Here is a 22,694-nt window from a genome sequence, read left to right on the forward strand (position 1 = left end):
GTGCTGCGGTTGCTTTGTAAGCCGGATAGGAGGTGCCCAGGATGTGGTTCTCTTTGATGAACTCGGATAGTTGGACATTGAAAGCCTTCTTAATGACCTTGGCTGGAAAGAGGAGGAGGGAATTGGGTCTGTAGTTCTTGAGGTCTGTTGGGTCGGTGGACGGTTTCTTCAGCAGGGGGTTGATCTCAGCAGGACTTGCACAACCGTATCCCACACTGTGTGGGAATCATTGCTCAATAACCATACAGTGTTCACAGACCCCAGTGCCCGGCTGGTGGAAGAGAAAATTATCTTATTGAAGGTATCCGGCCTCTTGGATTTCCTATCTGGTAGTGTGGTAAGGTGTGCATCAGGATTTATCTGGGAGGTTGAGGCCTGGGCCACCAGGCTCTCAGGGGAGGGGTGCTGGGAGAGAAAAGCCTGGATCCCCAGTAGCAGGTCAACAATGGCGCTGTGCAGGAGTGCCTGTGCAGGACTTGGCCCAGGCCTGAGCAGATCTGTGAGGACTTCATTAAAGGGGACTAAGGGTTCTGATGAGGATAACGCAGGCGATGCTCCTCCATCAGGCCGTTGGTCTTGACCTCGACCATGGGCAGCTGTAGGTCCAGATCCTCAGCTGCCCTCCGGACCACACTAGCAAAAGAAGCTCATCCATCCATAGCCACTGCGGCAGGAGAGTGGAGGCCAGTGTCTGGCGAGGTGACTAGACACTGTTCTTTGCTAGGGGGTCAGAATTGTCATAGGGATCCTCAGATCCCCTCCATTTGAGTGCCTCAGACGGCGCCTCAAGGAAATAGGGGTCCATCTCCAATTCAAGCCGCATTGGCCTGACCGATGCTGGCGCTCCATATCAGAAACGGGAATCACAATGGGTTTAGAAGCGTCAGTGGGTATCGGAGATGCTGGTAACGGCGCCACTGGAACGGTCCCTGGAGGTCACTAAGGCACGGCCGGGGCCAATTCAGATCCAACAATGGAGCCTAAGGACCTGACTGGGGCCGAAGGCAGACCTGGGGGGGAGCCTCAGTTGAAGACCCTTCGTAACCCATGGGGCTCAAAGGGTCGACTGCCCAAAAATGAGGCTCATGGCCTCTTAGAATTCAAGCAGTTGGGCGGGGGACGCTCCATCTCTGGGAAACTCGGGGAAGTGCAGAGCAGACCCAGCTTCAGACGCCTGCTCCACAGGAACAACCTAGGAGCGGGACCCGGATTTGTGACATTGTTCTCTTCCATTTACCGAAGAATGAGAGCAATAGAGAGAAGTTAAAGAGTGCTTTAATTTCTTTGACTTCTTATGTGACTAAACAGAAGCAGTCTGGGATCCCAAGGAGGATCGAGCGAGCAACTCTAGGAGCAGCGCCGTTACCTCCCTCGCGACCAAGACCTGGATTGGTGTGACATCGCATGGCAAGCAGCCAAATGCTTCATGGCTCGCTCACGGATGTCCTTGGGGTTCATGGTCTGGCACTCAGAGTTGGCCATGAAGCATGGTCCCTCTCCAGGCACCACAGACATACCAAGTGGGGGTCTGTCATAGACATTTACACTAAGTGGGGGTCCGTCACAGACATTTGTCAATGACGTACGCCACAATGCTTGAACCCAGTTGGTTTCTACGGGACTTCTCCAAAAAAAGATGGAAAAAGATTGATAAATTAGACTTCAACAAAATATTGCAACAAAATTCAGTCAAAAAATAACTGAGGTAAGCTCATCCAGATCCGGGGTGAGGGTGTGGAAAAGAAGGAACTGAGGTCAGCACACTGGGGTAGCACCTATAGAGGCACCATGCAGCACAGATGATGCCGACAACGCCATGCAAAGGGGATTGCAAAGAAATTTCGGATCCAGTCTGACTCTTGGGGAATATTCTAAGGTAAGGAATCTGCGGCTAGATTCTCTATCAGATATCTAGAAACAGATGTGAATCACTCGTAGTAAACCAAAAGCCCCCATCAAGCGAGTGTTTTAAGATAAGCTGTATGATGCAAAAAAAGGATGTGAAATCCATTCTGGCCATCTTAATGAGGGCTCTTGCTGCTTGAGGAAGTAAAAGAGTAACTAATCGCAATTTTCAGCCCAGCTATGATTTTGAAAATCCAGCAAAAAGCATATTTCTCCAGCTGTTTTATGAAATGCATCCTTAACCAAAGGTTTTTCAGATGGGACCAGTGGGTTTAATTAATAAAGCAGGTGACACTGATAGCAGGTTGACTGTGTTAGGTTTGTGGTCTGGGATCTCCCTTAGATGACTCTGGGATAAGGCACAGCAAGACAACCAAGGCAGGAGAAAATCTAAGACTTTAGAGGGTGGACAGATTTTACCCTGCAATCTATACCCCACAGACCATTACCACACAGGTAGGTACCATGCAGGTATGTCCCATGTAGGCCCCTTTTTGGTACTAAACCCCTCAGTACTTTACTATGCAGGCAAGAATTTTCTTTGAATGCCATACATATATATATATATATATTTTTTTTTTAAATGTTTTTATTGATTTTTACATATTTATCCCCCCCCCCCCGGACAGGCAGACTTTCTGTTCATTAACATCATGAACTTTTCGTTGTGTTTGACATAAATAAATATACATTATAGAGAATTTACAAAATAAAATATATTCCCAGCATCACGAAAAAACCAATTAAAACAGTAGCATGAATACATTACAGTATCGATAATAAATCAGTTTTGTAGAGCTCGCCAGTGTGTGAGAGGAGTCCAGATTTTCATACCCCTTTCACGTCGCCGTCTGCCTTTACGCTTATAAATAGCTGTCTCGATATTATGCACAGCTAAGAGCCTAGCTAGCCACTGTTGGAAAGTAGGTGGTAGCGGGTCTAGCCAAGCCGAGGCTAGGCATAGCCGCCAAACAGCCATAGCAACAAATATAAAATCGTGGCCGCTCTCAAGATTATCTGGATCCTCCACCCCAAGTACCATTACCTCTGGTGACAAGGCAACCTTTCTGTGAAGAACTGAAGTTAGAAACCTCTCTATACTTTGTATCAAAGGTATTAACACCGGGCAAGAGGCAAAGATATGGATGGAATCTGCCTTAAATAGATTGCATCTCGGGCAGCAAGTCCCATTACTGGTTCCCCATTTTGCAATTTTATCGGGTGTATAGTAAAGAAAAAAACAGGTTTTATAAAATTGTGCCTGGAGTCTAGTCGAAATAAGAATAGTTTGAGCTAGCTGATAGGAGTACAAAAATCCTTCTTTTGAAATCTCGAGTTTGCCTTGCCACCTCATTGCCGTTTTATCTAGATCATCCGGGAACCTGTCCAGCAATGACACATACACTCCACCTATTGACTGTTTCCTTGAATGTATAATTGTCTCCACTACAGTAGATTGTTCCCAGAGTGTCCTTGCTCCAGATTTGTGAGTTAGGAAGTCCCTAATTTGGAGATATTTAAAAAAATCCCGCCAGTCTAAACCAAATTCTCCCTTCAGAACTTCAAACGATTTAATCCCCTGATTGGTATAAAAATCCCCAAGTTGTGTAATTCCTAAATTATACCATTTATTAATGCAATTATCTTTAAAGATTATTGGTGGAAGAGTTGGGTTGTTTAGTACCGGAGTGTAATATGAGAATCGTCCTATGCCTAGTACTTTTTTTACCGCCTTCCATACCTTAAAACAGCTATAGAGAGTCTTGAATTTGACCTTTTTGTGGTAATTGTCATGTATGTGTCTCCAAAAGTAGCCATAGCAGGAATTCCCCACCAATAGCTGAAAGATTGAAGCGGTATGTAGCTCTGTGTTGTTCCCCCCTTGCAATAATTCCTTACTGTAAAGTAATACACATGACCAGTAATATCTCCTTAAATTGGGAAGTGCTAACCCACCTCTGTCCTTAGGAAGGGTAAGATATTTATATGCTCGACGGGGTTGAGCGTATGACCATATAAATCTAGAAAAGGTACGTTCCATTGTTGTAAACCACTGATTAGAGAACTCTAGGCAAATTGCCCTGAATAAGTATAATATTTTAGGAAAGTACACCATTTTAATTGCATTTGCTCTTCCAATGATGGACAGGTGAAGATTGTCTAACCGTCGTAGATCCTTTTGTATCGTGTTCAGCATTGGCTTAAGATTTATGTCCACTACTTCCTCTAGCTTTGAAGAGATTGTGACACCCAGGTATGTCGCTCCCTTCACCACCCTAGGGTCATCCATCCCAATTTTTTGATTTAAAACAATTTGTGTCTTTCCTTGATTTAGCGCGTAGCCAGAGACAAGACCAAATTTCCTAGCCTCGGCTTCAATGATCAACATTGCTACTATGGGGTCAGCGGTAACTATAGCAATATCATCGGCGTATGCTAATGTTTTTGTTGTATACCCCTGTGATATAATGGGGGTTATATGATTATTTTTCTCCAAATAACGAATAAAAGAATCTATATATATTGCAAAGAGCAATGGCGAGCAAGGGCACCCCTGACGTGTTCCCCTGGAGATGGCGATTTCCTTAGTAAGACTTCCATTGATAGATACGACAGCCCTAGGATTATTATACATTTTTTGTATCGCCTGAATAAACTTGTTTCGAAATCCCATCATCGCCATTGCTTTCCAGAGAAACTGCCAGGAGACCCTATCAAAGGCCTTCTCTGCATCCAAAAGGATCAGGGCCATAGGGTCTCCTGTAGTTTCTGTTCCATCAAAAAGTGTTATTACCCTCTGGATATGATTGATCGTTGACCTTCCAGGGACAAAACCGTGCTGGCTTTTGACGATTACATTGTGTATTATAGGGGCAATTCGATTTGCCAAGATTTTGGAATATATTTTAGAATCAGCATTTATAAGGGTTATGGGGCGATATGATCCTAAATGTTCTGGGGGTTTCCCCTTTTTAGCGAAAATCTCAATTTTGGCATTGGACCAGGAGCTGGGAGGTTCCCCCCCCGGAGAAAATATGGATAATCAAGTCTCTAAATATGTGTTTGATTTCGTCTATAAATGTGCTATAGAACTCCGAGGGGATACTGTCCAGACCTGTTGCCTTTCCTTTAGGGAGGCTATTAACTGCGGTCAATACCTCTTCCATATTCGGAGTTTCCTCTAGAGCCAGCTGAGTATTTACCTCAAGCTTTACGATATCACAATTCTCTAAGTACCTTTCTATTTCTGTAATATATATTTTTTTTTAAGAGAACTAATGGGTTAAGTAATTTATTTAGCGCTTACTACCCCTGACGAGGTGTTGAATCGGTTTACGGAGAGTAGCATGCTACTCCGGAGCCAAAGGTGGATTAGTAAATGGGAAATATACATTATTATTTGGATGGTGGACATGTGAGCCTGGGAGTTGGATGAATAGAATAAAGGAGGGAGGAGTTTAGCAAGTGTTATTTGGGAGCCCATAGTAGTAAGAGAGCATAAATATAAGAAAATATATTTTAACCATAACTAATATATACATTTGTACAAACACATACACATATCTAAATATATACAGTTATACATGTTTACACACACACATGTATGTGCAAGGTAATGGACTATAGATGTAAGGAAGTAAGTGTTTTCAGGGTTTAGGGGAGGGTAACGGTAAAGGGAGGTAAGGCTCTTTAGGGTTCAGGTGCAGGTAAACGGAGGTAAGGTTTTTTTTATAGAGTTGAGGAGCAACTAAAGTGAGGTAAGGGCATTTAATGTTCAAGGGAGGGTAGAAGTAAGAGGAAGGAAGGGTTTTGTCAGGGGACATTATAGGTAAAGGAAGGCTAGTGGTTTAAAAGAAGGGAGGGTTTAAAAGGGTAACCCACCCCAAAAACTATATACATATAGTCACTGAAAAAAAACAAAGTTACAGCGGTGTTATAGTTAGGAGAATATGACACTTTAAACTTAATGTTTAAAACTAAAAAGAAAACACTCAAATTCAACAGTTTGTCACTACTATAACTCGCACCCTCATCATGCAGTGTCGTTATCAATGAAGTCAGTTCAGTTGTCAACAGTAATGTTATAAATAATGTCACAGAACAGGTCATGAGTGGTGTACTATGTGAGGTCATAAGCAGTGCAATGTGAGGGCGCTTGTTATAGCTACTTGATGTAGATATATATGCTGAATTTCAGTTTTTTTTAAACTGACCGTTTCACCTTCCTAGAACGACACTTTATCTTGTTTTTCAGTGAATTTGAGGGTTTTTTAAAAGCAAAGGAATATATTATTACCATATCCAACTATACAGTCACTTTAACCTTTCTTTTTTTCAGTTAAATAGCTAGGGGCTTTTTTAAACACATATTTTGTTACTGCCCGCAAAGGCTTGTTAGAATGTGCTTTGTTAAATACACATGATATTTTTGGACCGTTTTTGGTGATAGTATGTGGAAGAAGGGTTCCGGGGTCCCTGCACGTGGCAGGGAATTACTCTAATATTTATGAACATCAAGGAAAATTCTGTGATGCAGAAGTAGTATAGTCTACTTCTAGATTGTCCCTACTTGTATACTGAATACATCCATTGATCCCCAACTTATGTTACATGTTCCCAATACTTCTAAAATCTGGTAAACACATCAAAGAAATAATAGTAGATATACACACGAAGATTAAAGAAATAGGCTTTGTGCGATACATACTATTGTTATTTTGGAGATTGTAAAACATTCTTAAGAAGCTTGGACAAAAACAGTAGTACCCTTTTTTTCAGAGTGCCTGTGTATACAAAGAAAACTACCTATAAGATGCTTAATTTCTATGGTAAGTAGCTGGAACCTACATGCCTATATAGTGACGTGGTGTAAATAAAGCTTTTTAATGAATGACCCTTGAATTGAATAACTAGTTTGTTACAGACCAAATTCATCACAGTTAGTGATCATTTTCCTCAGATTCACAATATTTAGTGAACATCATTTTCACAATAGATATTTAGTAAACATCACAGAGAGGCTGTCCCACATCTGAAGGGTCTGACAAGAAGTGATCGACTCACTCTCTTTTCGTGATTCGGGATGATGCAGCGCACAAAGTTTGGGTTAGTATTCCGGAGCGTTGACATCAGCTTTGCCAGAGACTCCTTGTACAGCTGGCCCACAGTCCGGAACATCCCTTTCTTAGTCTTGTACGAGGCGCCAAAGGAAATGTCTCCCATTCCAGCAACCTGGTCCAGTCCCACAATCCGATCCACTGAGATGGAGGGAAAGAAAGAAACAAATGTTAGCACTGCTCATACAACAGGTGCTAGTAGTGGAAGTCCTTGTACGGGTGGGAAGAAAATGCCATGCAGTAGACACATGTATGGCTCCAATCTTGGGAGGATCAGCCCTCAGACCGGGGACCCACTGTTAAAGTTAACAAATACCTTGCGGAATCGCAAGCCAATGCTCCTATACACCGTAAGAATACTCGAATCTCAAAGCTCCCTCTCAGAAGTTCTCCCACCTTCATGCAATACGTTGCCCTACAACGGAACAGATCAATATTCAGTGCCTCCTCGACTCATTGTCATTGATTGAGCTGAACTCCTGCACAGATAAATGGCATTAGCACAGACAAATCAGACTAACTTCCTGTGAGACACAATCAGTTAAAGATATGAACTCTAAAAAAGTTCTAACCCTACCATATGGTCGGAAGTAATCTAGATTCGATTTGGCTAAAATGTGTAGTGTGGTTGGTTCAGACTCTTTGCTACATACCATCACATGTATGACACACCTTCCAATGGTCTATGCTCACCCTTAGCAGCAGTTGTTCTACATGTCCAACCTATGATGTCACTATGCTTGCTAAAAACTCTTCACTCAACACAACAAGTAAAGAAAAAACGTTTTCTGTAGTGCCTCTGGTCAGGAAAGTCAGCACCCGGAGGAGCTTGGGAATTGTGTATTGTGTGAGCTAGTGTTGAAGGCATATTGGAAATATCCACAAACAATTATGACCCGAAGCAAACACAGAAATCATTAATCTTTCTTGTACATTACAGAATTTCAGCTGTGTTTTCCCTGCCTTTTCCACTGCTTTTTTCTTCTTTTAGCTTTGTACGTGGATCTGAAGCAAATGTCCTTCAAACCAAATGAGGCTGCCATCCTGAAAGAACCTACTAACAAGGTCAGGTCCAACATCCAAACTTTACTTCGCTGAATTTGGCAGCACGGTTCCTGAAGTCAGACAGTGCGGACATTTAAATACTCCCGACACACGCTTGCAAGGAGACTCCCCAAGAAGCGAAACATCCCTCAACAAGGTCTTGTTACTCTATGAAGTGGAAATGATTCTGTTTGTGCTGTCAAAGCAATGGTCACAACTAAATTGCCTGCCAAGAGGAATTTTTTTACCTTACCTAAATTGAGTTAGGAAACACTTCAAAACCTACTAAAGTGATCCATAGTTTTGCATCTAAGAGCAGTAGGTGATGTTCTCATATTCATAGTCTTTCATGTCACCCAACAGACACTTTCCACGATTGAAATTACCAGGCTAGTCTATTCAAGCGTTTATGATGATCAATGAAGCTCCTATGATGCAGAAGAAAAGGTTAATTACTTTTAGACCTAGTTCTGCATCCTAGGAACGTTCACCAAGGTCATAAACAACTCACCCTTCTTCCCATTCATTTGAGTAGAACTGGGCATTGGAAACTATTAAACATTTTTCAAGACTTTAGTTCTTTAAAACCCTATAAATATTTATTTAAAAAGGTAGGACTTGAATATTATTTATTATTATTTTTTGGGTGGAGTTTTTTATATCGCGAGCTCAACCCGAAGGTATCAGAGCAGTTTACACGAGCACCAGTTGCCTTACAGATGGACACATTTATTTTTTTGTAGGCATGGGGAGATTTAGTGGATGTTGGGCGACCCTGCCGAGACTCGAACCCCGTTCCACAGCTTCAAGGTTGACCGCTCTAGTGTTAGGCTAGAGGCTGGGTCCAAACTGGGGTGGCATGCTGAGCAACAAAATGGATGGATTTAACACAGATCTGTCACTGGGGGGTGAATGTTGACAATGTTCAGCATTTCGTCCATCATCTTTTTGTGTTGACTACTCAGTATAGTCGGCATTTATGTGATATACTCATACACTCATAATTAATCTAAAAATGTAAGAGATCCACCTTGAACCACTTATTTGGCTGTAATCTCTGCTCACTGGATTAACATTCCTAGGGCTCGCCAGGTAATGCGAAGTAAAAACTGTGAAGGAGGGGCAGATCTTTGAATCTACAGAAGGACTATCATGAAACAGTGATCTCCTTCCCTTTTTCCAGACATCTGCACTTTTAATACAGAACATTAAATTACGAGGAATATTTTCAGAACGGAGTTCTCCGCCTGTCAAATACTATCAGAATAGGCCTAGCACTCACGGGTGGGTGCATTGGGAGGTGTGATTGGATTTTTAAACAGCTGCCACAGAGTAGTACAGAGATGAACTGTGCTGCACATATGGACTGCCTCTATCTTATAAGGTGGTGGTATCTTTAATGTTAATGGTATATGTTATCTCACATACCTCCACTATGGACAAAATGGCGCTTACTGTAGCAACCTTCTACCCCCCTCATTACAAAGAGAGCAACAGATCCTGATAACATGAACTTATGAGTTATTTTAATAAGAAATGCTATTCTTAGATTTAAAAGCTTCTTATGTAATGTAAATACACATAGTCACCATTTAAACCCATTAAACTGAACATATTCTATCAACCTCAGATGGATAAAAGCCTGGATTCATACATATGACCTTTAAGCAATCGAATGCCTTAAGTGGTGTTCATACAGACCTGAAGTTCTAATTACAAAATGGTAAAATACATATGCAATGAAATCATCTACATGAATGACTGTCATGGTCACTATAAACAGTGAAAATTAACCGCACTAGCCAAACACTAGCAAACTGGGCATCAAGGAAGCAATTTTCAGCACATGCATGGAGATACATCACACACCTAAATGTATAGTTCTGGGCACAAAGCAGCATTCTAGAAATAAAGCATGCAAGCGGCAATGAACTGTGCTATAGGGAAATCAGATTTCCCATGACTGCTTGGATTAAACTGAACTTTTCTATTGTCTAGAGTAGCAGCATTTCATGGTCTTATACGCCCTGGTATGATTTGTTCTTCGAGATACTCTTTGGAGAGATGTGATGCTCACAATTTTTTTAAAAGATGCGTGCCTAAAAGCAAAGATATCATTTGCATGTTCTCCCAGCTGCAACAAGTACAAGCTCATCTTCACTGAGGTCACATGCAATACCCCTTACAATATGTACCAGATGCAGTCTTACTTTTGATCTAATAAGGGCCGAAACAGAGAAGCATATGTGAGCATTCAACTTTCCTTCACGGCCCTTTGTATAAATTGTAATGAAGATCCAGCTCAAATTTAAGGTAGTGAAGCATAGCATGGCAAGACAAGCAGCTGGCACAACAAGGGTCCTGTGGTTGGCATGTCTATACAGTGAAGGTGTTGAAAAGCAATGGCAGTAGTAAAGCATAACATGGACAATGGACGTTGCTGTGCCAAAGAGCAATGACCATGTAGAGGATGCAATAGAGAATGAGCACACACAGCAAAAGGCTACGTACTTTCACCCGGGCCCTGTGGCAGCACAGCGTAGGTATCATAGAAATAGACCATCTGAATATTCTGGATGTCTGGAGAAATGGCGGGGTTACGGACAGAAGGGGAGCAGAGCAGGGAAATGAAGGTGGGGATGTGGCCACAATGGGAAGGATATCCACAGGCAGTGTAGGGATGGGATTGGGTTAAAGTGAGCACAGTCAATTCAAGATGCAGCATTGGAGATCAGCAACAGATACGATTTATAGGTCAAGCCGGGTGAAGGATACCATGAGATCGAGAGTGGTACAATAAGAGGTGAAGGGTGGTCATAAAGAAGAGAGTTGAGGAGGAAAAAGAAAAAGCACAAATAAAAGATGTTAGTTGCGCGAAAACAGACATTTGGGAGAAATATTGTAACGTTGAGACCAAAGACTCCATGAGCACAGTAAAATTATGGTTACACCCATATGTTGAGGGGGATCATTGATCACGGATTTCAAATGGTCATTGCCAGAACCAAGGGCTCAACATAGGACACCCAGCACTTGTCCAAGACACACAATACAGCAACCCTCAAGAGGTTGTGTAGTTTCTATGTTCTTTTTGTCAACCCACCATGGTGTGTCTGATGTACACAAATTTTGTTCAAGATTTAGTTCTAGTTTCCTTCAGCACAGGGAAGGATCTCGGTGGAAGACACCCTTCTCTTGTTTCTCATGAACACCAGAGAAAGGTATCTATCCTCAATCCCAATTATCTCCCCACCTCCAAGCACACTGCTGCACCTACAGATCCACAAGTAAACTAGGACTACGTCTCCTTGGTCCTATTCACCTCTGGTAGGGTGAATGGGACCTACTGGACCTCCATGAAAGGCGTAATCTCTCCTCTTTAATTTTATTTTGTCAAACTCCCAATCAAGGTTGCACCGAAAGGGGCAGAGTAGAGAGCCTACAAGAAACGTTGCTTTCTATCGGTTTCAATGATTGTGCCTATAAAATCCCAAAGGATATCTTATCAAGATTTAAACTGCACCACTCATATTAAAGGAACAGAATATCCTTGTCAAAATTGTGGCATCACAGTGGGCACGTGGTAATAGTCTCTTCCCCACGTGACTCCACACCTTCCTCAATGCCCCTAATCAATGCCAAATCTATGGTAATGTGAAGACACCTGCAAATACCAGCCACTGGTATACCTTTCAAGGCCCAGAGAATCATCCAAAGAAGACCTTTCATTCACAGTTAATTACTTTAAACACTGTGGTACACCAAGAAGTAATACAACATTGCTCAGGGGTAGTGCTTCCAATCAAGAAGTGGAAAAAAGACAGAGAAAAACCATTAATTCCTAAAAACAGGGTGGAGCCTGCAAGCGATACTCACCATCCTTCCAAAGCTCGCCAGTAAACTTATCAGTGCTCTGGTGCAGGAGGGTTGCCACATTGTCATTGAGTGGGTCCATGTTCTTCATCAGCCAGGCATCAGCCTTGTAATCCACCTAGAGCGGTATAATGAATTGGGCAGGCTTAGCGAAAGACATGGACTAGTTTCAGTTCTCTTCTTAACCAAGTCCTCAACTTTGGACAACATTTACACAGCTAAAAGGTAAAACTGCAAGGCCTCTTCGATCAGCGGCACGAATGATCCAATTTAATTTAAAAAGAATTAGCATAATGTCACTTTTCAATTGGGGTGGTGTCCCCTAACGACAAAAAGAGAAATCTATTGCCTGACACACCGTTACGTACAATTTACAAGGTGCTTTCGTTAGATTGTCAGATACACCACTTGTCACGACAACTACTCACAGCCAAAAACTGCACAGCATGCAAGCCTTCCCAAGAAGACTGCCAAATCACTGCACTTCAGAATCCAGTTTATGGGCGATATTGTACATTAAGCTGACAAAATAGTTAGTTGTTTCTATCATAGTGTCAACACCAAGTAGCATCCACTGAACTTTCTGAGATCTGTACAGACTGACTCAAATCATGCTTTTTTCACTGGACACAGGCACCAGGCCCATCAAAATGGGAGCCATGAAATTAGCATCATTTAGTTAACACACTTCTGGAAGAGGAAGCACGGACATGCAGCCTCATCCCAGGAGAAGCTTTTATCATTTACTTTTTAGCTAAATGCATGCACTCGACCTATTCTGAAGCTCTGCCTCACTAAAAATATCACTAAATATATTGTCAATAAAGAGCACCACAGCTTTTTAAAGCTAGGTCTGCACCCTGTCTAATACCTAATTAAAGAAAATCCTGATGTTTGTGTGAATTAAGGGCCTGATTCCCACAGGTCAACTTACATTTTTGTGTATGTTTATGTTTATTTTGGAATTCACAAACTTCACAAAACAAACACACACTTAAGTTAAAGTGTAAGTTTAGCTTTGTAAATCAGGCCCTGTTTTTCGTTTTTTACAGAATGGTGTGTTGAGGCGCATCTTGTTTGGTGATTTGCGATTCTAGAACTGATGTCTTTCCAGCCACAGTGTACCTTGGTACACTCTTATTATAATTATGGCTCCCAGGTTTATGGTATTTGTTTTTTTATTTTTACATTTCTGTCTGTATCTATCCATATTTATTTGTTACCCATTTTATTGGCATTTATCCATATTTCTTTTATGTTTTTAGAACAAATGAAGTCGTAAAATGTTATATTTCCGCATTTATTTAACTGAAAAAATGCCCTCATACTTTGATGGTGGTTGCGTTTTAGCATATTAAGCAGCCAAATATAGAGAAACACTACAACAACAGGTGAATATTAACATTTATATACAAATATATGTTAACATATGCCTGTATTTAAGGGAATCCGATACTGTTTTTAACCCCTCCCATGCTCATGACGGAGCCGCTCCGTCGTGAGCATCGGCTGAGCTGTGCTCATGACGGAGCGGTTCCGTCATGGCCCTGCCGGCGCGCCTGCGTGGCGCTGATTTCGTGCCTGCGCGGCGCGTTCTATTGAGCGGGCGGGGCCATGACGGAACCGCTCCGTCACGAGCACAGCTCAACCGCGGCTCGTGACGGAGCGACTCCGTCACGAGCATGCGGCCGCCGCTCGCCCCCCCTCCCCCTCTAGCGCTGCGGCGGAATTGCCGCCGTGGCGAAGGTGTTAAATCCCCATGGCGTCTATCTAATTAGCAGTTGGTCTAGAATTCATGATGGACAACAAGGAACAAGAAATACAATTTTCTGTACTTTTCCACTTTTAAAATGAATAAAGACAGGAAATAGACTGTTTTTCTGTCTGTATTTATCTGTAAAAACAGTAAAATCAGAAAAATGGAAACCTTCATTATAATATCTCCCTTTGAGGGAATGTGCAGTGTAGTGAGACAGACATAGATTTGTACAGTAAATGAAGCCTGTTGCCATGATCAAATCGGCATGACACACACCTTTTTATGACTTCCATTATTCAAGTTTCTATACTTGTTTGAATAGTCAATGTAGAGACATAGACTTCAGGTTCAAGAAAGCACTTCAGGTGAACGTGTACTCTAGTATTGCCCACACCCTCATCTGTTGTGAATGTGGCAACAACTACAGCTCTGTTGCAAAAAGTTACATTTCACACCTGCCACAAGACACTGGGTTGGCTAGTGTGGGAGGTAGAAGACTGCAATATAAGAAACAGAACAGCTTGAGTTCTGCCGTAGTCCAGGATGCATGTCTAAATATGGCAGGTCAATGGAAGGTGCTGTTCTCAGGGTAATATTAACTTCAATAGGATCAACAGATTCGACCTTCCGGACGTCTCACCTTGCCGGCGTAGTGGATAATGCAGAAGTCTGCCTTGTCCCGCAGCTGTCGAGGTTTCTGAAACTTGGGGTGTGTGCCCTGCTCCTGTGCCACTTTCTCCACAAAACTTTTGTCGGTGGCCTTGGGGAACCAGCACTCCTCATCCAAAAGAGCCAGGACGCCTGGGGGATTTGCCTGGGGAGATAAAACAAGTCAGGTGGCATGTGAAAAAAGAGGAATTATTCACTGAGGACAGAGGGAGGCCCCCAAGGGATGATACGATTGCTGAGGATTACTCGGAGCCGGGGTCCGCCACTATCCTAGTAGCACCAATGAGAACTGAGGGTGAAAAAACAAAAAGTGGCTGGTCCCTGGGTTGAGAGCCTCAATGTAATCTCTGGACACAGGGACAAACATATACCATCAGTGTAACACCAAGATTCTCATGCATCAACACACTTCCCCATAGCCACTGAATACGTAAAATCCTTTCGTACATCAAGCACAAAGATCCCAGCCAGTAAACAAATGGAGCTGCACTGGATTTGCTTGGTAAATGGAGAGACATTTTGTGTGGGCGCCAATGGATTAAACTGACCAAATAGTCTAGTGCTGGAGCACAAAGGAATGACACATCCTGTTACTTTACACCTGAAGAAGCCCACTGAGAGCATGTGCAGATTTACTAATCAACAAATAGATGCATTAATACCTGCATCAATTAGTGCAGTTTTTTTAAGGGTAAGGGTACAAAGGATATATATGATGGCTGAACCTCAGTGCTTAAGATGTGAGTTGAGTAATAATACAGGAACTGATCACCTTTTAGCTATGGTAATATAACTCCAAGAAAATAAACTGGTTCACGTAAGAGACACTGAAAAGCGAATTCTGACCCTACATCCGATCCATGAAATCTCCAGAGTAGGTTGTGCATGTTGCCGTTACTAAGCCATGTACAGATGCCAAATTAATAACGGCTCAAAGGTCCAGAAGAGCTTTAGTCTCACTGTCAGTACAACAAATGCACTCAGACAAATACCTTCCCCAGAGGGTGAACGCAAAGCCTCTTTGTTGGATGCAGGACTGAGAGGGAGGGGTCCCAGCGAGAATGTAGCAAAATATGTTCAATTTCAAGAAACAATTAAAGAAACCATGAATGTGTCCACACTGTTTTATTCACAATGGGACTTGGTATATTAAATATACTGTACATTGATTGCATATCACAAAAGGTAGTATAGTGCCCCAGGAGGAGAGGGAAGTGATTAAGTGAGGATGATGTGATGGAAGGGAAATTAAGTGACAGTAAAATCAACCAATTCTCAAAAATGCATTGGTAGGTTAATTATTATACACAAACATAAGACCATTGGTTCAATGCACGAATACACAGATGTCATACTCCACTGAATACATTAAATCTCAAAATGTTGGCGTGAAGTTGACAACCAGAAAGAACTATTCTACCATCTTTGTTGGATGCAGCAGCATCCCAGTTCTGTCTCATTAGAATAGGGAGAGTGCAGCAGCACAGCCTCTCTCATAGGTGGGCACTCACCGGTCTTTCGATAAGGTCAATGCAGGGCTGCAAGTCCAGGCCGAAGTCGATGAAGTTCCACTCTATTCCCTCGCGCTGGTATTCTTCCTGCTCCAGTATGAACATGGTGTGGTTGAAGAGCTGCTGCAGCTTTTCATTGGTGTAGTTGATACAAAGCTGTTCAAAGGAGTTAAGCTGCCAGGAAAAGGAGGATGGTTAAGTATGAAGACATGTGATAGCAACAAAGGGGAATATGTGAAAATGGGATGAAATGGAATTGAGAGGCAAGGAATGGAGTTATGACTAAACAAAGACAAAAGTGGAAAGATAGAAGGAGGTTAAAAACACAGTGAGTGGAGGTAGGCCCCAACTCAGAAAGTTCTCACTTTAACCATGGGGTATATGGCTTTCACCAGAATGAGGATGACAAGTTTTTGCAGGAAGGGGATGTGGGTCCACTGGCTTTATTTAAAACAGGAATATTCCTCCTAACTTCTATTTATTATAGCATCTAGTAATATTTCTTTCAGCGTCAATAAATCTGTCCGGAACATTAATATTTTAGATTAATTCAGACATAAACAGTCTGTGCCCCACCCTTGGACACATCAACAACTTATCCTAGATTCGGTGGAGGATGTACCCCATCCTTGCACTTGAATTCCCCTCCTACTCTAGGCGTAATCCCTCCCTTCGACTCCAAAGATGAGGAATCTTAGAGTACAATTTAGCTCCTACCACAAACTCTCAATTAAATTAAATGATGCTAATCACATTTTGCTAGACTTCTTAACTCTTTGCAAAGAATAAAGGTTGCCCACAATGCAAAAATTACTTATAGCTAAATACAGTTTTACAGTTTGAGACTCTTCTTGATTCCCCCTCCCCTTTAGTTACTAGCCTTGAAAAGGCTACTTGTTAACTGCAATAAAAAACAGGGCTGAATACAAACGATGAAACAATTTGCGACTTGCAAAACGGGATGTACTAATGTGTGTCAGACACTATATGCGATTCCCAATGGGTTTGTGAATGCCTCATTAATATTCATGAGGCAGGTCACAATTTGCGATCCATTTGGATTGGGTTACAATCACAGGGATGGTGGCATGCTGGAGAAATAAGGCAACAGTGTTTTTTCAAATGCAGCCAGTTTTCCTTAACAGAAAACAAGATGAGTTTAAAAAAAAAAAAAAAAAGTTTTCTTTTTGTTTTTTAAGGGCAGGCAGTGGTCTGTGGGACCACTGTCTGCTCTAAAAACTATTCATGCTGCCAAACACAAAATACCCCATTCCGTTTGCGGCTGGCTTACCACCAATTTGATCTTGGTGGTAACTGAGATTGTTTTGCAGCCGCATTTGCAGTCGCAAAACAATCATACATCTCCATGCGACTCTCTATTAGGAAGGGATGATCTTGGTACGCCCCTTCCCAATAGCGACTTGCAAACCCTATTTTGCGAGTCTGTAATGGGTTACCAACTAGGAAAATAGGGTTTGTACATACTACAACACTTTTTAATGGTCGCAAACGGCCCAATTTTCCATTTGCTATCATCTCAAGCAATAAACTTGTCTCCCTTAAGGGCATTGTGCTCAGTGACTGGTCCGACCATCATCTTATTCTGTTCAACATCAAGACCATTGTCAAACCCCCCTCGATCTTAATTAACAAACCTAAGCTATGGACCAGAAACCTCAAACACGTCCCTGCAAATGAACTTGAGGCAAAAATTCATGTACAACTATAACGGTTCCTGCACTACCAAAACGCAAACAATCTCACTACCTACTTCAAAACGGCGATAACTGAAGCTCTCGACGAAGCTGCAAGACTCATACTAAAACAACAAAATCTTGATTTAACACAGATCTCAACAACGAAAGAAGGCAACTTGGACCAGCAGATAGAACTTGGAGGCAAACCCCACTTCTTCACAATTAACTCTCCTGAGAATGGCTAGGTCAGCTTACAAGAAGCACATTTTCAGAGAAAAAGCCTCTTTTTTTCATAGTCAACGTGATCAGGCAAATACTAGGTCCAGAGAACTCTTTAACATTGTCAAAAGACAAACCTCAGCTGCCCCACATGAAATAAATGCCTCTAAGGAACGATGTGACGAAATTGCCAACTTCCCCACAGACAAAATCGTTAAAAATTATCAATCCTTCTCTGAAGTCACTGTCCTTCATCCTTGGTCGATCTCTTTTATTGACACCCCTCTCCCCACGACAACACAATCACCTGAGTCTTTCAACAAACTATCAACTCCTATTGGAATTGAGGACAGCCTTTGTAACTCCCAACTGAAAAACGAAGCCAACAGGTCAAATTTCAAACCCTTGACGGAGCTCGAAGTCTTCAATATCATTTCTACATTAAAAACGACCACCCCACCAAAGATCCGCTTCTGGCAAAACTAGTTCATAACCTAAATCACATGATCACCCCGTGTTGGATAAAAATCATTAATACCTCCCTTACCTCAGGGTGTGTACCTGAGTCCCTTCAATTAAGGCAAATTACACCTATACTTAAAAACCCCAAGGCCGACCCTAACGACTCCAACAACCTCCACCCTATCTCTGACCTCCCGCTAGCGAAAACCAAGGAGAAATGGGTTTTACAACAACTGAACAGACACAGACGAATACAACCTCCTTGACTCTTTCCAATCTGTTTTCAGGAAAGGCTGCAGCACAGAAACTGCCATGCTCAACAATGCCGATGACATTCATTGTTCCCTAGAAAATGGAGACGCCAGCCTTCTCATCCTACTGGACTTCTCAGCAGCCTTCGATACAGTCAGCCACTCAGCCTTACTAGAATCTAGACATGCTCGGGTTTCAATGGCACAGTCCTAAAATGGTTCACGTCTTACCTCCAATATCAAACACAACAAATCAAAATGAAATCTTGCCTCTCTAACCCAACTCAGGCCTCTCTTGGTGTTCTGCAAAGCTTAATTCTCTCCCCCTCTCTCTTTAACATCTTCATGGAACCCCTTACAATCATCCTGAAACAAGCAGGCATCAACTATCACCACTACGCGGACACACAACTCTACTACAAAATCAAATCTCACAGCGACATCCTTCATCTTAACATCACACGGAGTAAGATTCAATCCTGGTTCTACTCCATCTATACTGAACCCCAACAAAACGGAAATAATTCTATTCTCCCCCAAAAGTAACAACCCCCCCAATCCAAGGCTGGATCCCTGACCTCAAAGCCCTAAATTGTTTGCTCACTCTATCCGACTCGGCTAAATCCCTAGGCTTCTCCCTGGACAAAGATCTATCACTAAAGAACCATACCAAGAACTCAGCCAAAGAAGTGCTCTACACACTTAAACACCTCAGAAAAAGCAACTATTTCATCCCATCAGACGATTTCAAATGGGTAGTTCAGTGGCTGGTCCTCTCTAAACTGGAGGACTATGGGAATGCTATACTCACCAGAACTCCAAAACCTTTCCTCGCCCCGCTCAATTCAGTACTTAACATGGCAGATTGGCTTATTACAGACTGCAAACGGTATGAATACATCACGCCTGCACTCAAGTCCCTAAACTGGCTTCCCATCGAAGGAAGGTGCATATACAAGACTGCCTGCATCACTCACCAAGCACTGCACTCATAGACCCCTATCTATTTAGACTACAAGCTCGCAAGAGCAGGAAGTACCAGAACTTTGAGAAGGTCAACCGCTCTTCTCCTCGTACCTCCAAAATTAAAAAGGAAATCCACTCTGACTCGCTCTTTTTCAGGCAATAAGCCCAGCACCTAGAACTCCCTCCCAAGGGATATACGCTGCAACCCCTCCTACCCTGGCTTCAAAAGAGACTTGAAACACCATCCCCTCAACAATTACAGGAGCCCCTGAATCAATCTGAACCTGATATCTTTAGGCTACTGTGATCTGTTCATACCTTGGTTAATATGTTGCCTTTTTAGGTCTCGCCTGTCGATGCGCATGCGCATCGAGCAAGGCGAGAGTATTGCGAGTTATCCACACTTTATCTGCACTGCAAGGAATCGTGGCGATTCCTTGCAGTGCCCGTGACTTTTAAGGTCAATGCGCATGCGCATTAAGCTTATGCGCATGCGCATTGACCTTAAAAGTCACGGGCGCGTGCATGTCCCCTCTCCGCCCCCTCCCCCGTTCCGCCCCCTCCCCTGTTCCGCCCCCTCCCCTTCCCGCCGTGTCGCATTTCTCCTCCCCCCTCCCCTCTCTTCCCTCCGGCTTGTTTGTTGATTTGACCCGCTCCGCCCCCTCCCCGCCGTGTCGCATTTCTCCTCCCCCCTCCCCTCTCTTCCCTCCGGCTTGTTGGAGCTGTGTACACACTCATTTCCTTCTGTCCACGTTTGATTCCATTTCGAAACAGCACATTTACACATACAAAGCATCTTATTTAAGCAGTCCCCTGGCACACATTTCCATATCTTCTGCTTGTGAGCAACGTTCTTGTTTGTTTATTTTATCCTTTTCCCATCTCTACCCGGTCGGAATCTCTTCCTCCTCTTCTCTCCTTCTGGAAGGGCCTCTCCGATGCCTTTCTCTTCTCTCTGTCTCGCCTCTTACCTACCCCGCTCGTCTCTACCGTTCTCGCCTGTGTCTCACACTCTCTCTCTCACACACACACACACGCACAGACTCTCCCTCTCTCTCGCTGCCTGTTTGCATGAACAATCCTTATTCCCCGAGCATGCTCCGTCTATTTATAGCGGGCTCCTCCCCCGGTTCTATTTCAGTCTTGCTGGGCCTTGCAGGCTGGTTGTTTGGCAGTAGCAGGGAGAGCCCTGGATGCCGGCCTCTACGTGCTTGTCTGGCGGTGAAGCCCCTGTTCGGTGGGGGCCCTCGCAGTGCCGCCTAAGGATGGCTCTTTGATATCCCCCCCCCCCTCCCGCCCCGCCATCATGCCACACACACATCCCAGGCCTTCGCCAGTGGGAGGGACGATGCCCATCTAGATCCACCCACGGTGTCGCAGGATCTTGCCGTGGCAGTGACTTAGTGTCTGTCTGCACACAGCTGGACTACGCACCAGGGCAGCGCAGTCATGTCCCACCTTGTCTCTATCTCTTACTCGTGCTTCATGTGTCTTCCCCTCTTTTCTGTGTCTCCTACCTTTTCCTTTCCATTGTCTTTCTCTGTTTGCCGCCTTCTTAGCCTCTTTCTCGTCATTGTTCTCTTTGTCCTTTATTCCTGTTCTCTGTGTCGTGGTGCGTGCAGACGTGATCCCCGAGTGGATAGGAAGGTAAGACGAAACACACCCCCTGACTGATACAACGTGCAGGCATTGCGTGAAATACACTGACATCCTGATGTTTCGTTCTAACTTTGTATTGTGGCCTGCAAGACGCGCTCGTGTGGGATCCTTTGCTGTGACTACACTGAAGCGCGTGTCCTTTTCATCTCTCATCCTCCTATGCTCACCTCACATGCCCCCCTCTGCTGCCCTCTGTGGTTCACTCTTGTGCCCTTCTCCCCATGCTTACTGTTCTGTCATGAGCTTTTCTCCCCTACACCGTGCTGCTATCACTCCTCACACTCTGCCTTCTTCCTTTCATCATGTGCTTCTCTTGCCGCCCCTGTGTTGCCCCCCACCCCTGTGTTAGTCTACCTTGTGCACTGATTTCATCACCAGCTCTCCCCTCTCGGCCCCCTCCCCTGCCCGCCGTGTCGCAATTCTCCTCCCCCTCCCCGCTGCTTGGGCCTCCACCTCGGTTGGGAGCTTGACATCCCCCACTCCCAGCACGTCGTGCTTGTACTTGCTCACAAACTGCTCCATTTGCTTCACCTCGCCGGGGGACAACTCGTGGCATTTCGAGGGGTCCTAGTCGTGAGCTGGCAGCTGCTTCGCCAACTGTTTCTTCCTGTACTGCACGCCACCCGAGCAGGCCACCGGCAAGAGGGTGAAGGTGGAAAGTGCTCACAAGCCAGCGATGTTAAATGAATTACGTCAATTGTATTACATTACTGCAGTATAGTGCTTTCCAATCCTTTGAACGGCCAAAGTGTGTAATAAGCCAGCAGACTGCAACAAAGTGTGTTCTAGTACAAAATAACAAACAGCCACTGAAATTCAAGAGGTCTACGACTTGAGCGTGTTTCTATTAACGGAAATACAGAAATGTCATTCCCACACTCCAAATGCAGAAAGAGTACAGCAGAGTGACCTAACCGCACCTCAACATTAAAAACACAAATTCATTCATTCTCGCTCTCTCTCTCTCTCATATATTCACTCTCATTCTCTCTCTCCCTCCCTCTCTCCTTAAAGCTCTAGCCCGACCTAATACTTCGGGGACAACACTGTTATCCTGGGCTATCAGTTTAACTCCAGAAGGTTACATTTGCTAAGTAGACTTGCAAAAAAACTGTGTGCTTACAAACAGGACACATCTCAGTATTTAGAAGGCTGCTGATTTTATTTTAAGCCAGCATTTAAGGTGTATTCAGAGCATGGGGAAAAATTCAAAGCCAAATCCACGCAACGCCACTCACTCACCCACGCAACGCCACTCACCCACGCAACGCCACTCACCCACGCAACGCCACTCACCCACGCAACGCCACTCACCCACGCAACGCCACTCACCCACGCAACGCCACTCATCCACGCAACGCCACTCACCCACGCAACGCCACTCACCCACGCAACGCCACTCACCCACGCAACGCCACTCACCCACGCAACGCCACTCACCCACGCAACGCCACTCACCCACGCAACCCCACTCACCCACGCAACCCCACTCACCCACGCAACCCCACTCACCCACGCAACCCCACTCATCCACGCAACCCCACTCATCCACGCAACCCCAC

The 22,694-nt window shown here is 43.8% G+C and overlaps 1 protein-coding gene across 3 annotated transcripts in view; it reads right to left on the minus strand.

Annotated features, from left to right (window-relative positions):
* Window positions 1-22,694, minus strand: part of LOC147701804 (myosin-10-like) — a 633,212-nt gene that overhangs the window by 180,463 nt on the left and 430,055 nt on the right. For all 3 annotated transcript variants that reach the window (XM_086930428.1, XM_086930427.1, XM_086930429.1), the window contains exons 14-17: window positions 15,879-16,052; window positions 14,339-14,512; window positions 11,943-12,057; window positions 6,970-7,163 (exon numbers count right to left, since the gene is read on the minus strand). In XM_086930428.1, the coding sequence (XP_086786554.1) occupies window positions 6,970-7,163; window positions 11,943-12,057; window positions 14,339-14,512; window positions 15,879-16,052 (657 nt within the window). The remainder of the gene's footprint in view (window positions 1-6,969; window positions 7,164-11,942; window positions 12,058-14,338; window positions 14,513-15,878; window positions 16,053-22,694) is intronic.

The sequence above is a fragment of the Lissotriton vulgaris genome, chromosome 7 (genome assembly GCF_964263255.1).
Source record: "Lissotriton vulgaris chromosome 7, aLisVul1.2, whole genome shotgun sequence".
NCBI lineage: Eukaryota > Metazoa > Chordata > Amphibia > Caudata > Salamandridae > Lissotriton > Lissotriton vulgaris.